We start from the raw sequence: 17,954 nt of genomic DNA, 5'->3' as shown, positions 1-17,954 counted from the left end.
ATTCTTTTTTCTTCTCTCTCCTTATATTTTCCCTCCCATTTGATGTTTGTAAGGTAGTGGAATTATTGATGAATTGGTCCATTTGAATGATAATGTGTAATAGAGTCAAATGCTTGTTCAGTATTCAGACTACTGAAAGAGGAGCGTAAATGTAGGTCCAAATAAAAATAGATCCAGACTTCCATATATTTTCATTTTTTTCTTCTTTTTATTTAATGAATAATAATATCTTATTATTTGATGTGATAGATCGTGTATTTCGACATTTCTCTTTTTTTTCTTTTTTCTTTTGCCAATGGAAGTATCGTCTGGTTTTATCCCAAATTAAACAACCTTGCTTTTTCAGCCAAATAGGAATAGTAGCTATTATAATTAAAATATGAAAAGTCCATACTAGAAAACGAATTATTCAATTATATACGCACGTACTAAATGAATTCTTGGACCACAAAATAGATGCGTATAAATAAAGAAAATAAATTATTATAATTATTAGGTGTACTATTTTGACACCCATTTTCAAAGGTTATCCATTCAAATAACAAGAATTAAAGGCAACGAACGAGACAAGTTATTTATTACCCACTCCAAAATTAATGAATACACCGCATTTCTCGTGAATATACTTTCACTTATTTCCTGATTTAGTTTCCTTTTTATTGTAAAGAAAGCAAACTATCATTTAATTTTTTTTGTTTTTGTTTTGAATCATAAATGTATATTCATTTAATTTGCATATTTTGTGATTGCTGTAATCAATCAAGAATCACGGCTAGGAATTTGGCTTTTTCACATCATTGGCAGAATTAAGTTAGTAGAAGAAAATAAATTCACACTGCATGATTGGTGGAGTTGATGATGAACCAAAATGATAAGAAGAAAGCCGTGTGGAGATATAAATAAAAAGAAAGAAAGGTGGATTCAATTACTATGAGTTGTAAACCAAATAAGGCAGTAAATTCATGATAGCATTTATTATAAGAGTGTGCACTTTTCTAATGGAAAGAAATCATTGAGGAACATGTAGTTACAAATTTAAATGACAAGGCATTATGGATTTTAGGTCAAATTCAAACATTTCATACAAAGTTGGTGGATATAAGTAAACTTTATAAAATTTGAAGAAAACTTAGCAATACTCTAAAATGAAATATCAACTAAACAACGAAAGAAAAGGCAAGATATAAAGAGCAAAAAGTGGACAAGTTTCATGGATGATCATATATATTTTTGTTTTATTGCACCAAAGTCATTAAGCGATTATTTTAAAACGAAAAAGTTATCCAATTTACCAAAGTATCACGTAAGTCATTATATTATTTTTTATAATAAAAAAATTACTCAACTTTGTTTAAGTATATATATACAAAAAGTCACCAGGGGAGAAGAAGAAAAAAGGGGAATTTTTTACAATTATTGAAGTTAACTTTTGTTACAAATTATTTGTTTATTAACATTTTCTGATAGTTAGCTAAAAATACTAATTGTGACTTTTTCATTTAAAAAATAACTTAGTAATTTTAATGCAATAAAGTAAAAGTTGATCATTGATCCTTGGAATTACCCCAGATAGAAGAGGTTTAATAGATAGAAAGACCTATATATATATATATATATATATAATTCAAGCAAAAGACTAACAAATTTTTTCTTTTTTCATCCGCTCAAAAGAAATATCTCTAAGTAATTTTATGGTTAGAGATTTTAAAACAATGAGAGACCAAAAGTTGTTGTGATGGTAGTATAGAAATGTACAATTCACCTAGGTAAACTAAACAATGCATTTTGTACAATTTGTCCATACAATTGCAACTCTAGAATAAATTGCAACATATGAACAAACTCAACTTCCAGGACAAGTAATATTTATATCTTTTTAACGATTAAAGGAACAGAAATGAGATAAAACCTTTCACAAAACTAACAATTAGAAGTGGGCTAGGCATGTTTGTATTTATTTTGTGAGGGGCCCCTTTATTGATTTTGAAAGACATGATCAAATTAAACACCAAGTCCTCATCCATCACTACAGTTTTTTTTTTTTCCCATTTGTCAAGATCCAAATCTTCAAACTATACTGCTTGGTCAAATATATGCAAATAATATTAAAATGTTAAAGTAGCATATATGCTTGTGGCTTAGCATCCAACCCTTACCCTAATAATTTTTTATTTTTCTATTGCAAAAGCATGTGCTTGTACCCACAATTAAACAACCCCTCCCACTAGCGGATCTAGATTAGACATAACGGGTTCGATATTATGTTTATCGCCCTTTTCTTTTGTATTTACATATATTTGTGCATGAAATTTGATACATATGTAAAAAAAATAAAAAGATCATTGATTCTAAATTCTAAATTCGCCACTTCTGAAAGGAACATGTTTTTTTTGGTCCTCATTTAATTAGACACTCTCTTCTAACCACGTCCCTTTTCTAAATGTCCTCATTTATCTGAAAATTAAATTTGTTGATTTAACGGGATCAGATTGGAAAAGTAATGACAATATGGTTTTGCTAATTAAGCACATGATGGATCCATTAGTCAAATGTTGGTTACAAAGATCTGTCTTAAGACATGTACAAGAGATAATTACTATCGCTTTCTTTAAGAAGACGTTAATAGTAGCCTGCAAACACTTGCCACATGCACTGTTTTGATGTCCTATTCGTTAATCATTTCACCAACATGTTCTTAGCATATGGATAAGCTCTTCGATCGATCGATCTCACTTTATTTAGTGATATTTCAAGAATCCCATCTAGAGTTCATAGTTAAGTGTAAATCTCTTGGTAGTTGCACCATTGTATAAGTCAAGAAACAAATATTGATGGTTTGGAACGAGAAGATGAGTGAACATAACTCTTTACAATTTGAATAGAAGAAAATGACTTTACAAAAATGTTTTATGTGTTTTCATTTTAGATCTCCTTTGTGTAAAAAATAAAGATATCTCTAGCATGATCCAATAAGCTAAAAAAGGAAAACCTTATTTGAATGAATGAGGTGAATTTAACAAAATCAATACCTCGAACTCTCTAGACTTATTAATGTGCATTCCTTAAAGTTACAAAACCTAAATTTGACATATAGTTACATTTGTGATTAGTACATATTGAATTTGAATCCTTTTTACTCTAATCAAGCATTTAATGATTTATCTGTTAGTAAAAATTAAACAATATTATCAAGAACAAGTAAAACAAGAAAACAACTTATCGAATCAACGCTGCGTCATGACAAGTCATTGTCTTGAAAGTGATTTCAGACCGGCTATTGTGCAAATCGTTTAGCTTGGTCACTCCCCAAGATTCCGCAACACTCCTAAACGCTTGCACCCGGAAGATGACCGTAATGACCAAATAGTGGCTCACTTAATTCTATGGGTTACAAATCTGAACAATGGCTCATTTCATTCCATAGGTTACGAATCTGCACAATCAATTTCATGGAACGAATCTGGACATATTAAGGTAAGGATATATCTGGATAATCGACTCATTTTGCCTTGCAAGCCCAATTCTCATGTGTGTGATGTCACTCCCTTTTTCTAGTTCTTTACTAGCCCAATAATACACAATTCAATATAAAGAAGAAGAAAGTTCTTTCCACCACTTCTTTCCACCACCAATGTGGAAGAAAGTGTATTTCACATAAGACAGGAATGAATAGAGGAAAAAGAATTCACAGGAATAAAGAGTAAAGAGAATTTCTTTATCCTTTGCATTACTAGTAGCTTTATTTCCAACATTATCTGATAGTAATAGACTGCTTTAAGAGTGAGTTTAAAATTTAATCTCGTCGAGAGGACAAAAAATTTGAAGACATAGCCACACGCTACATACAAGAAATTGTATTATTGTTCATAAACACTTCCCTTTTTGCGGTCAGTCTATCAAATCAGATCACATACTTTTCAATATGTCAGGTATTTCAACGTCACAAAATACTATTCTAAGATTTTGATAGTCATCTTTTTAAAAGAGAATAAAACTATGTTTCCCCTTTTTTTCGGTGCATGCACTCGATTTGTATATATTTCTACACATTAAAGAAGGATGTGGTGAAAATTTGTACACGCGATATTGTTTACTTGTTTATCAAGAATGTGTTAAATTCATGTATACATCCATGAGCAGTCAGAAAGCAAGTCAAGCAGATTATATACATTGAGAGCGAAATATTGATTAATAAATTAAAGTACATGGTTGTAACAGGGTTATAGATAAGTGGTGTAACGTGCATATACGTGTTCTAATACTTGCTAAAAGGGGCCGCCTTGATGATTTGATGAGGAGGAGACTGTGAAACAAAAAGAAAAGGACTTGATTATGTGCCACTCCTAAGGGACTGAAACATATTCAATGAATGTGAGGCTTGTTTGGGACATCATGAAATGAAAGTAGTGTGCTACTACTATACATATGATCCAAGAAGTAAGTACCAACATAGACAATACAACCTTTTTAGATTAGGTTTTTATTTTGAATTTATCTAAGGAGCATCATTTCATTTGTATTCTGGGTAATGATATAAAGTTCGATTGAGATAGTTGAAGAAATGTTCATAGGATCATGACATGTTTGTTTGTTGAACGAGTCTCAATCGAGCCGCACAAATATAAAACAAGACACTGTGAAGCTTTTATAAGTAGCGGTCCCATGATCAAGAGGTCATAATTAAGTTAAGTTTTGCTTGTATTATGTGCAAATTTATTTTTGTATTTTCTTACTTGTTTTTTATTTTAATAAAAGAATCTAGTGTTTGTGTGTGTTAGGTGTATGTGGGGGGTTTGGGTGGGCGGGGGAGGGGGAGAGGGGGGCGGATGCTGTGGTTATCCGTCCAAGGCCTCGAGAAAGGTTGTTGGCTACTAACTCATGTGTATCCTTGAGTTTCGTAATGATAACAATCGTCCACATTTAAGATCTATAATTTTAATTTGCGCCTTTGCTGTCAATTTGCCTCCAATATTTATAGGATCAGATGTACTGTTTTCAAAATTTGCAGAAATACATTCAACGGAGGTATAGTAAGGTTACTACACATTGTTACTCGAGTTCATTAGTAACATACATCGAGCAAGTTATATACATCCAATATTTATAGGATCAGATATATTGTTTCCACAAGTTATGCGTTTTGTCCTTAAAGAACTTATGTCGTTAGTCATAAGTTTGATTGTTAAAGGACAAATTAATGACCAGCCCATTTGAAGGACAAAAATTAAAGGCCAGTCCATTTAAAGGGTAAACCGTGCAATTTCTTCAAAGTGGAAGGAGTATTTGAATGGTAATAAAAATACTGTTTATTACATGCTATTTTGGCTCTAAGTGCCTGCCTTTAAACACAAGATAAAAATACAGAATATCTGCTAAATAGTTATTCATTTCTAATGGAGATAATTTCATCATATAATCCCATGTAATTGTATGTATTCTTGTTCAGCAGCCGGAAAGTGTTGAGACAATCGAGACCTTCACTGATCTCTATGTTGATTTGGCACAAGAGTACCTCAGTCGAGTTTCTTTTTTCTTATGGGAGACGTTGAAATGAGAAACCAAAGAACAAAAAGCATGGTCTACTTTTGAAGATCCTACCCAACTGTGCAGGGAATTATGGAAAACCAGGTGTAATGCAATGTGCAAAGCACTCACCAGAAAGCGTCAACTTAATGATTGTCTAATCAGATAACTCATTCGGTAAGACAATTAATGAAACTGGAGTTTGCAACATCTGATATTGCCAAAGGATGGGAAGCTGTGGTGGAGATGGCCGAGAACTTGAGCTATCCTATATCCAGTGTTTTAAAAGGTAGCTTCAGGACTCGCCTCGGGGCTCATGTGCAGGACTTAGTTCCTGTGAGGCTTATGCCCTAAGCGCCCGACTGTACGTCCAACGCTCGGGGCTCGCCTAATAGTTCGTACACAAATTATATGTTAAATACCTTAATTAAAATCGTTGGCCCTTATAATTCTTTAACAAATGAATGGTACTTAAAAAAAATTCATCTATAGAAATAAGAAGATTGGTTGTAACTCAAATAATAAGTCGTAGTATTGCATACATTTGAGAACATCATGGGGTGAATATCACTTTATATTTCTTTTAAAAATACATAATCGAATTGTAAATTTTCACTTTGTTATTGGTCTTTTGTCCTATGTATCAAAATTATCATATTTTATTATTTTGCCATTTGAAAGTAATTTTATTTTTATTCATGAAGGAGTTACGTTTTAATTATAATACTGATAAGGCTTATTGATTATTTGCTTATAGGGAGATAAAATGAATAGTATGATAGTAATACTATTTTAAGAAATTGTGATTTTTTCATTATTTGACAGTTAAAGATGTTAAAGTTAATTTGCATTTTATAATAGCTTTTATTTCATTGTATTGTTTATACCTGTAAAATTATGTTATATATAATTACAAGTTGTAAGTGGCGTATAATGGATTGCTTTGATTAGTTTTTTTGTGAGGATCAAGCGCGCGCGCGCGCGCACACATATATATTTCATTTATTTACAATTCATTTTTATATTTTTTTCTGTAATTTTACCTATTTAAAAGTATTTATTGTAATTATATTATTCTATGAAATATTAAAAATTAAATACCCATGGGGCTACGCCCCGTGCCTGGACTTACGCCTCGCCTAAGCATATATAAAACGCCCCGCTTTTTAAAACACTAATCCAATCATTGTTACCCAAGTCAAATGGAAAATCTTCCTACTGGCAGACTTTAAGTTGAATTTTGATGGGCGGTAGTAAATCGAGTATAGCTACAATTTTGAGGGACTCAAAGGCAAATGTTGATGAGTTCCTCTGTTCACACATATTTTGACAGCAACATTGAAGCAGAAATGGAAGCTATCTATTTGGGTGTTAGCTGGTGCAAAAAGAAGGAAAAGGGGTATACAGTTAGAACTCTCTATAACAGCTGAAAGTTTTTTCGGGCAGATTTTTTATGTTATATTTCTTATACTATAACGACATTTCACCTTCATAACGACAACTAATTTTATAACGATGACGCACTTTGTAAAATTACGCCCCATATATACAGTATCTTCTTTTTTGATAATATAATAATTAATCATCTTTATAATAACAGAATACCTACGATTACCAGTAATAAGTGTATAGATTTTGACCAAATATTTGATCATTTAATACACTATTTATGACAAAAAAATATCATATGAATATATATATTTTCATTATTAAACAATTTCCCTTCGTGGTACAAAGTGTGATTAAGCTTAGAATTTGACAATTAAAAATGAAAGTTGGATTTTATGCATTTTTTTGGCCTATAACAACGAACTATTATTTAAATGTCAATCTTTGTTATAGGTGTGTAACGATTATTCTCTATAACAGCTGAAAAATTTCGGACCCAACGATGTTGTTATAGAGAGATTTGACTACATAATGAAACATATTTAACCTTGGCTAGGGACATTATCCTAGGAAGGTTGACTGCACAGTGGCAACTTCAAGCTAAGGCAGAGACATTAGAAATGCTTACACTGGCACAATGCACACATGAACATTGCTTCAGCCAGACGAATGACACATGTAACTGTTTAGCGTGAGCAAGGAGGACTGGAACCAGTAATTTTTCTTTCATGAGAAGGGATTGCCGAGTCAAGTTCAAGGCTTCGAGCTAGGATGATAGATGCCCAATTGCCGCGCTCCAGATTCAGGCAACACAGAAATAATTCACAGTAGTTCTTTTGTACATATTGATATTATTTAAAGTTAGACCGAGTGTTAATAGGAAGGAGTGTTCTCACTGTAAAATGAACTTACATCGTCTCGCTTTAGTTTATTTCACACGTAATGGGTTCTGAAAAATGTAATGTCTTGTGGATTAATGGGGACAAGTAGGGCCAATGCACCCCCAACCCCCCCCCCTCCAACAAAAAAAAAAAAAAAAGAAAAAAAAAAAAAAAAAAACAAAATGTAAGCTTGTTTCAATCTAACAATACTAAGAACTCAAGAAATTACATGCCTAATCGTTTGCATAGATCGTCCACAAGCTTACCTCTGGGGACCTCATAGTCAATAGCTGCATTAACGTCCTTCAATTTAACAACTCCTTCGCTAAGTTCGCGCTCACCAACAATTACCATCCAAGGGATCCTCGAATCTCTGGCCCGGTCAATATGTTTCATCACTTTTTTATGTATCATGAATTCCGCTTTCACTTTAGCATTCCACAATTCACCAACCAGCTCAGCAGCTAAAGCACTATCATCACCAAGAATGCTAACGAGAACTTGAGTTTCAGTGGCACGGATTTCCTGGAAATTGTTCAAGGAGAAATAATGATACCATCAACGACACAGAGTGTGCACAAATTAACACTTCAGAGAGAGATAGAGAGAGAGGAGCTTATAAGATAATAGGTAGCAACGGAACGGATCTAGTACAATGCAAAAAATTTAGGACATCTTCAGACATGCAGACTGCACGTGCCATTGAGTGGACAAATATAAAATAAAAAAACAAGAAAAACAGAACACAATGTCTCTCTATTGTTCTCGACCTACCCCATTTTCATTCATTTTCAGCTTCTTGTGTGAGTACACTTGTTTATTAACTGCATTATGTGCACCATGAAATAGGGACATTTATCAAGTCTTGAGTAAGTTTGCAGTAGTATCAGTTCGACCGCTTTGTTATCATATTGAATTATGTGAACTGTCTCCTCTAGGCTGAAGAGGTAGAGGTAGAGGTAGGCTGAAGAAGTATTGGGGAGAGGTGCTTAGATAGGACATGGCACACCTACAGCTTACCGAGGACATGACCCTAGAGAGAGGTCAAGGATTAGGGTACAAGCTTTGTAGGTAGTCGAGTGTTATCTAGTTTCCTTAGCAGTATTACTAATTTACCCTCCTACTATCTTATTCTACGTTACCTATTGTTTCCTTTGCTTCGGTTATCGTATTATTTGTTGTTGCTACTGTTCATTTCTACATGGCTTCATCAATACTGTATTTGTTTTTAAACAGTATGGCTTCTTCACTACTGTATTTTTTTTTTTTTTTTTTTTAAAACAGTATGGCTTCTTCACTACTGTATTTCCTTCTTTCTGATTTTGATATGCTTTACTTGAGCCGAGGGTCTATCGGAAACGGCCTCTCTACCTTCACAAGGTAGGGGTAAGGCTGCGTAAACACCACCCTCCCCAGACCCTACTTGTGGGATGAGACACTTCTATTTACTTATTGATTTGATGTGCAACAAGTAGAAAAGGTGAAAACTACCAAAGTCTATTTCGAAACAAATCAAATATGATTATTTAGCTCTTATCACCTGATTCTTGTCTTTCTGCTGTTCCATGATTGCAAATACTCTCTCTATTCCCAGACTAATCCCAACAGCAGGAACCTGCCGTGTGCCAAACATCCCTATTAGATTGTCATAACGTCCACCAGCAGCAATCGAACCAACCTGCAGGCATTTCCAGACCAGCGGTAGTGCTCAGTGAAGAGAAACTTTATTTTATGAACATTTCATGCACAGACACATATAATAGGAGGAACATAGAAGTAGGCACAGAGAGTTTTATATAGGTCTATGCCATAATCAAACTACTAGAACTCCACCATCAAATTTGATACTACACAACGGAGGCCATTCATCAGGGTATAATGATGCAGAAGACATTTAAATAAAACAAGGCTGCACTTGGAGGCTTGCAAACCTGCTGTTGCCTTGGGAAGAGTCAATTACCTAGGTTGACAGTGTTCACCACTGAACATAGTATGTGAGACAGAAAAATCTAGAATAATATACACTGGTTACTCCAGTGTAGATTACATTTCAGAAATATGGAAGTCAAAGCAAAATCATCAAAAGTACTTGAGAGAGATACTTTCGACTCCTGACAATGTTGAGAACTTGAACAATTTATATATACTTTTCTTATACGCCTAAAAAAATCAATGTTTAGAACTCGAACCATCTATATATACTTCTTAGATGCCTAATGCACAAAATATGAATTGATTATCACCACATCGACAAGCCAAAGTAATAAAGCATAGCATAGGTAACTAGAACTAGAACTTTTTAGCTAACCCAGAGATCTACCTGAGTCTCTCCTTTAAAGACAGCTTCAAATATGACTCCTGTGTAGTAATCAAGGCCTCTTGCAAGGCTCAAGTCAAAAACCACTCTGTCAATACACTTGGACTTCTCAAGAGCTTTAAACATAATCTCTAATTCATTCAATGCAAGTGAAGATTCATTGTTCTCCAAAAAACTGCGTTCCTGCTTGAGCTTAGATAATAATTCCACAGGAGGTCCCCTCCATTTGACAAATGTACCAATTCTGTCTGACATCTCATTACTTAAGCCTTTCTCATCCACCTGTTACAAAATGACAGTAGCATTAGAGTGCTTATTACATACTCGCTCTGTTTCAAAGATAAAATTTGACAGATTTTTAACACAAGTTTCGGGAGACTTGATTAAAAGGTCTAGAAACACAGTATTTTTCAAGTCATTCCTAAGTTGCTTAATTTTAGTTTACATACAATGTCTAACTTCACCCTGAAACTGATTAATCGCCCTGAATAAATTACGAGGGAGTAAATGACTGAAATATGGAGCAACCTTAAGAGGCGGGAAACAGCAATGAGTTTAAAAAATTAGAGAATCAAATATTTAAGAAGAAAAACTACCCAACGGAGCATCAAATTAACTCGAAAAAACTAATGAAATATAGCAGCAAGATACTAACAAAAACCATAAAGAGGGAGTAACCTTCAGAGAGTCCTTACATTCTAACATGCTAGAAGCCCACAAGAACAAATGAAAAAGAATTATAAAAACCAAAGTACGATTTCACATTGAAATTCGAGATCATCCTGGTATCCACGCCCCAGGGGAAAAGCGAGGGAAACATAGAAGAACATGAACATTTCTTCCCTTCATTATATTATCCTTTTTTCAATGTTTTAAAACCAGAACCAGTCAGCTGAACTGTTCAACTGGGAATTAGTAGTAGACCCGTCCAGTTAGACCAAGCTATGAGTTCATAAAAGCACCGGTGAGATATGGTAAAATCAGACCAGACAGGATCAATGGGTCATCAAACATTCTCATCTTCTTGCCCTAATGATTGGCTATAATGTTCACATCACAACAAAAACAACTCAAACTATTCTGGAATTTAGAGGCCCCCAACCCCAACCCCCGCCATTTCAAGTACTCTAATCAAGAGAAAATTGATCTTTGGTATTGGAAAGGACATAATCAGAAATATGGAAGGGAGAAGATAAGATTCATTAGGTGTTTTTAATAGATTGTCAATAACACTGCATGAATCGGCACTTTTTGTTACAATTTTTATTTCATTTTTGTGTTAATTACAGAATAATTGAAAGATACCGAAACTACAATGGAAGATACCGAAACTAGCAATAGTGTGTCAATACTAGGAAAATCCCCAATAATAGATATAATATTGGATAGCCATCTTAATAAATTGTACAACTTTATGCCTACTGGAGACTATGCCTCACCATTTCTTTTTTTATCTGCTCAAACGATTGTTTATCTAGCTTGTCAATGCTTGAACAAATTGTTCTGAACTTCTCTTGTGGCACCCCGCATATAGCTAACATACCATCAAGCAGCTTTCTGTGATTAAGCTTTACCTGAATAAAGAATAGAAGCTTCACATAATTATTAATGCCATACACCACTAATAGGACAGATGATTCCTTGAGATTGCATCAGAAAAAATACCAGAATGTTCTCGATTGTAGGAAACATAAAGAGAAATATATACATATAGAAATGGTATAACTCCTGATAGATATGCATAGCCAAACAAATAGAAATTGTTCCAGTGAAATAACCAAAAAATACAGTGGTAATGTAAGTTGATGATTTGAGAGGACGCATTGGGAGGAGGAGTGCATGCAACAATCAAAAGACAATTTTCAAGTGATGGGAACTAAAAATCTAAATTGTGTCCTTTCATGATGAATATCAGTCCAAGGTCAACCAACAAGCATAGATTGAATTTGGACATGGCTAGAGAACCATTAGAAAGTTTACCTCATACTCTCCAATATCAAGCTCATCTAACAACTCGGTCAAAATCTTTATGACCTCAAAATCAGGCATCATCTTCTCAAACTGACCAGCTATATCAAGATCACATTGGTAGAATTCTCTGTATCTACCCTTAGACGGATTATCTCTTCTGTACACCTTAGCTATCTGATAACGCTTGAAGGATGTCAGACCATTCATTGCTACGTATCTGGCAAACGGAACTGTCAGGTCATAACGAAGAGAGCAAAGTTCACCCCCCTGCAAACAGTACCGGGGAAAGGAGAAATCAGTATCAAAAAGATCATGAAGTATGCACTAAATAATGAACACCTCTTAAATAAAAGTACAACAACAAAAAACCCAGTGACCTCTTAAATAATAGTATGTCAATATTAACACAATCAGACTCATTTTTACTTGTAACTTCTAAAAAACCTCACTCTCCAACCCAAATACCACTTTTGTATTTAAAGTACAGCAAAGCATACAATTCTGCACTACGAAAGGTAGGGATTGGAAGAACACAGGTAGTTCTACAGGAAGATAAAATTTCTAATAATCATGGAGAAAGGTGAAGCCTTTTACACGGAAAATCAAATGCAAACAAAACATGTACAAAAGTGAAATTACCAATATTCTAATTTCTATAGTTAAATGACGGATAGGGATAAGTTGCAGTTACTGAAATCTTAGCGAAAATATGAAATACATCCAACAAAATCTCACACAATTTCTTTTTGAAAAAAGTCCAACTACCCACACTGTTGTCCCAATTATAATTATATGTTTGCTTATTTTTTGACAATGGTGGGTTACAGGCAGCTTGTAGGCATCTCCACTAACCCATCCACGAGGTACCTGCTACCTCACATCAGCACAGGCTAATGAAAAGAATTCTCCCAACGTTCTTTGCCTCTATTGGAATTTGAACCATCATATATCCCAAGGTTCATCGATGAAGGGCACACCCTTGAGGGCACGTACCCAATCATATGTGTGTGTGTGTGTGCGCGCGCGCGCGTGGAGCTCCCATGTGATAAGATGCACCAACAAAGATCAATGAACAAATAGCAAGATGAATTAACTAGTAAACCTGATCCGCAAGGTCATATATCAATTTTGAGTCTTCTCCATATTTTCCCATCAGAGTCTCTCGCATTTCAAAAGCAGGAGTATCCAAAGCAGAAGCACCATGCCTTTTGAAAACCTCAACTATAATTGAGAAAGCTCTCTCTCTTATAGCCATCTGTTCCTTTGCAAAATCACGAGTTCCCTGTCACAAAAGAATCAAAAACATTGTGACAGCAAATTAATTACCTAATAGAAAACATTGTGACAGCAAATTAAAAATCTACTTGCTCTTTCTGTCAAGGGGCTGAAACCTACAAAATTCAGAGATAAGACTCCAACTTCGACATGCAAGGCTCCCAATAAATTAGATACACTTGAGCATCAAGTTTATCGCAGAATGCCTCAGCTCCTTAAGTTAGTTAGCCTTCTAAGCAATATTAGCCATAAAGCTGATCAAAAACCTTCATCACAACAATCTCTCTTGGGTCCAAAGGGATTTATAGTTGTTATGGCCTCATTACTTTCACACACTTATCCAGACGCAAAAAGGCTTTCATAACTCAAACTCCACCTCTGTATCCTCTGATTCTAGGTCAGCCAATTACTGTTATTGCATCACCTAAAACCTAGCGTACATCATCAATGTTTCCATCCAGTTGCTGGAAAACCTCCACCAAACTCCAAATGGACAGTAACTATTCGACAGGTGCAGACATTAAGCGAAAGCATAACAATTGTCTTTGCTAAATTGAATATTAAAGTGTTTAAAAAGTAATTGAGAGGAAGCATAAGAATTAGATTACTTCTGTCTTCGGTAAACTTGAGACTTTTTTTTATCAAGATCAACAGTCAAAATAAATAAAAAATGTAATGGCGTTTGGAGACGAATTTGTGAACGGAAGAGTCTTAAGTGGGTAGCTTCTGAAAAGCAAACATTGGCTCAAAAAAGAGGATAAAAAATCACTTTCAGAAGCAAAAACCCACTTAGAACTGCAACAAATCCGTACTATGATGCCATTTTTCATTTGCTGTTGAATGCTTTAGATTTGGAAGGCACCCCACAGAAAACCTGTAAGTATTTCAGAGCTATAATTCAGAAGCTCTCCCCTATTTGCAACCCAAAGCCCTTCTCAGTTCATCTGAAATTAGAATTCATTCACAAAATAAAACCCAACAACTGAAGATTAAAAAAGAAAAGACAAAAAAAGACGATGTTACAGAAGAAAATGAAGACATATTTCGCCGTAAATTGATCAGAACCTTTCGGAACTACAATCAGGTTTAAAGTGTTGTTATCCTTGAGACTTTATTACAAGAATAAATATCAGAACTTTATTCAGAAGTAGAAAATACTAAAGGAAATACATTTATATCCTATATGACAGCTGCCAATTTCTGATGTTCTTGCACTTTTAAAAAATATTATTTCCACAGTTCTGGTTAATCGCCAAGGTTGCACTAGAAGAACTTAACTATTTCCAGCTAATTACTGGTTGTGTTCTGCAAAAATCATAAACAAACTATTGATCTAATAGTGTACACTTGTTTATAAGGGTCTTGCGCCACTCCATACCATTGTCTTAAGGATTCAGATTGGGTGTTCATACCATATGACCTCGTATTAAAAGCAAATTCAGAGGCCTACTCCGACACATCTTTTTCACATAAGCAAATAAAGGAGACAGCCAAGTCTTCAGCCAGTTGCCAAACTATCAGAATCAAACTGCTATTAATAATTCAATAAGGTGACGAGGGAATCATATTGAAGCAGCAGGAAAAAAAAAAAAAAAAAAAAAACTACTCTGTTCTCTCAAAAAGAATTGAAAGATGAGTGACAAAGATAACATAGTATGGTTCTCTACCTTTGGGAGTTTAGGCAATCGGCGGCTTTCATTGCTTTCCACGATGTCTTTCACCTTTCTCAGTAAAGTGTCAAATCCCGAGTCCTTCGGGTCCAGTAGCGACAAGAAATGGTGAACTAAATCCCCCAAAACCCTGACGGTCTGGGATGCTTCGCTCAACAGCCTATCCTTCAAAATCTGCACCAGAGCTGTGGTACCTTTACCCAGAATCTTCTTTTTCTTTCCTCCTTTCTTAGCTGCCTTTGCACTATCCTCTCCTACACTCGTATTACTGGGCGTCTGACCTCTCAGAAGTCCCTTCCTTCGAGGGATACGAAAGCAGCCAGGGCCTCCCATGAAATTATTTGCTCTACCATCCCCAGTAAAGAGCTGACATCATGTGCAAACTTAACATATTCCTCCTCCGAATGAGCTGACACCAAAGACACGAATAGCGCTTTTAGCTGATCAGGTCGAGGACATTCTTTTAACAGCATTGCACAAAATTCATCATCTCCAGTAATGCGCGAATCAACAATGTGTTTTGCTCGGTTATAACTGATGTTACCCAAATCCTTGAGGACCACAGCCAAAGAAAACAATGTGGCACACATTGCCCTGGCTGTACCATTAGATCCCAAATTGGATACAATGGCAGAGTTCAATTGGACACGTGTACTGGAATGCAAACGCCGGGAAATCTCTCTAAATTTTCCATGAGCTACGGGAACATCAGATACGGCGGGTTCATCACTTTCACGGTTAACGAACTTCGAACCGTTAAGCAAGATCTTCAAATCAGCAGCCACGGAAACAACGTCCTTATCAGAGGAACCATCACCAGAATCATTCAAGTTAAAAGCTGAAATATCGGCTCCCAATGCCTCACAAGACAAAGCAGCAATAGCATCAACAATAACACACAAAGCTGAACTTCTATGGTCTAAGATAGCAGAGATTCCAGATATTGCTGCTACAGTTAAATCACCTGAGGAAACGCCGTCAACATTTAAATGTTGTTAGCTATATTTTATGGGCATTATAATAAATTTCAAAATATAAAACAAATTTGCAAACAATAAATTTTCATTGTCGCCAAAAGTATATCTATTGTTGCTAAAACATCTAATTCTCCCAACAACTTGTTCGGTTTGTGGCCTAAAAAATTACAACAAGAAAAACAACATACCCAGTGAAGTCCCATAAGTGGGGTTTGGGGAGGGTAGAGTGTACGCAGACCTTACCCCTACCTTGGGAGATAGGGAGGTTGTTTCCGGTAGACCCTCGGCTCATAATAAAGCAAGTCAAATAAGAAAAATGGACAATAACAACAACAAAACAATATTTTAAGCAAAAGAACAAGAGACAGTAAATAATGGCAGAAATCGAAGGACAAGGAACTGCAGGAGAAATACTATGACTGCTAGTAATGAAGAATAAGCGAGACAACGCTCTATCTACTACTCCCTAATAACCATCTACCCTAATCCTTGCCCTCCACAACCTCCTATCTACTACTCCCTCCGTCCCAATTTAAGTGCCTTGCTTTCCTTTTTGGTCTGTCCCAAAAAGAGCGCTTCTTTCTAGTAAGTTGATAACTCAAACATACTACATGGCAAGTTTAAAATCACAAGATTCAAAGAACAATTTAATACATTACACACATCTTTACTTTAACTTAGGATCACGATATTCAAAAGTCTACTTTTATTCCTTAAATTTGTGCCTAGTTAAACTAAAACACTTAAATTGGGATGGAAGGAGTAATAAAAAATTATAAGATTATTGTTAAATCATTTTGCCAAAAGATAAAGCTATTAGTGCTACAGTTAAATCACCAGGGGAAACACCATCAATAGTAGAGGATGACGTCACATCATTAAGGATGATGTCAGAAAGTTGAGTGATAGTTGCGGGAGTTGAAGAAGAGAGTAAGAGCTTGTTTAGGAGAACTACGAGAGAGGCTTTAGATTCCTCGGGTGTTAAGTTACTGAGGATTGACAATGTGGAAGATTGTGTAGGCGTGTTTGTTTTGTTGGTTTTAGAATTGGAGGATGATGCTTTGGAGAGTGCTGAAGAGTCAATGTTAAGGCGACTGAGTCCGTTGGATATTTGGAAGACGGAAGATGATGAGAGTGACGAGCCTTTTCCGCCAACTGTAATTACGTGTTTGTGTTCTGCCATTCCGGCGAACTCGCCGGTGAAGGGAATAAGGGGGGTGAAAGGTGATGGGTGGTTAAGCAGTAGAAATGAATTAGGGGTTTTTTTGGGGAAGAAATGGAATTGGGCTGCTGAATTGGTAAGGCAGTTGGGGTTTGGTTTTGGGTTTATTTGGAGATATATATGGGCCTCGGTTGGGCTTGGACGGTTGGGGTTTGGTTTAGTTTTGGGGATTGTGGGGGTGGTCTTTAATTTTTGTCATCAGGTGAGTGGAGCAATTTTTTAGTTGCTGAATTGCCGAGATTATTGGTTCGACTTGGAGAACACTCAATGCAAAATGCAATCCCTCATGAAGGACAATTCGACAAATTGCCCATGCAAAATGTAGTCCCTCTGGTCCAATTTAAGTGTCCCTCTGTTTCAATTTAAGAAATAAAAGAAAATTTTAAAATCTTATGTTCTTAAATTAAAAATGTGTGTAGTTTTTAAAATTTTGTAATCTTAAACTTATCATTTATAATTTTGAAATTGGAAACTTATTAAATATAGAAAGATACATTTTTTTTAAAATAGACTAAAAAAGAAAGTAAACCACTTAAATATTGACGGTGGATGAATAGATTTTTCTAATCCTTAAAAAATATATTTTATGTTGAAGAAACTTGAAAATACAATTAAAATGTTTTTTAGTGTTAGGAATTGTTCCAAATGTTTTCTACTTTGAAGACACTTTTATTTCTTCTAAAAAATATTTTTTTTTTTTATCTATTAAAATTGAAAAGTTGATCCATA

The 17,954-nt window shown here is 35.0% G+C and overlaps 1 protein-coding gene across 1 annotated transcript; it reads right to left on the bottom strand.

Annotated features, from left to right (window-relative positions):
• Positions 1 to 7,730: 7,730 nt before the first annotated feature.
• LOC132064475 (histidine--tRNA ligase, cytoplasmic) lies at positions 7,731 to 17,214 on the bottom strand. Its single transcript, XM_059457467.1, is given in 9 exon segments — positions 7,731 to 8,318; positions 9,334 to 9,471; positions 10,114 to 10,392; positions 11,550 to 11,684; positions 12,091 to 12,348; positions 13,184 to 13,363; positions 15,024 to 15,320; positions 15,323 to 16,025; positions 16,873 to 17,214. Coding segments are annotated over 9 exon segments (2,604 nt in total). The 5' UTR covers positions 17,187 to 17,214; the 3' UTR covers positions 7,731 to 8,018.
• Between the last annotated feature and the right edge of the window lie 740 nt (positions 17,215 to 17,954).

Source organism: Lycium ferocissimum, chromosome 7 (genome assembly GCF_029784015.1).
Source record: "Lycium ferocissimum isolate CSIRO_LF1 chromosome 7, AGI_CSIRO_Lferr_CH_V1, whole genome shotgun sequence".
NCBI lineage: Eukaryota > Viridiplantae > Streptophyta > Magnoliopsida > Solanales > Solanaceae > Lycium > Lycium ferocissimum.
The sequence above is the reverse complement of the archived record's forward strand: the minus strand, read 5'-3'. Positions and strand labels throughout refer to the sequence as shown.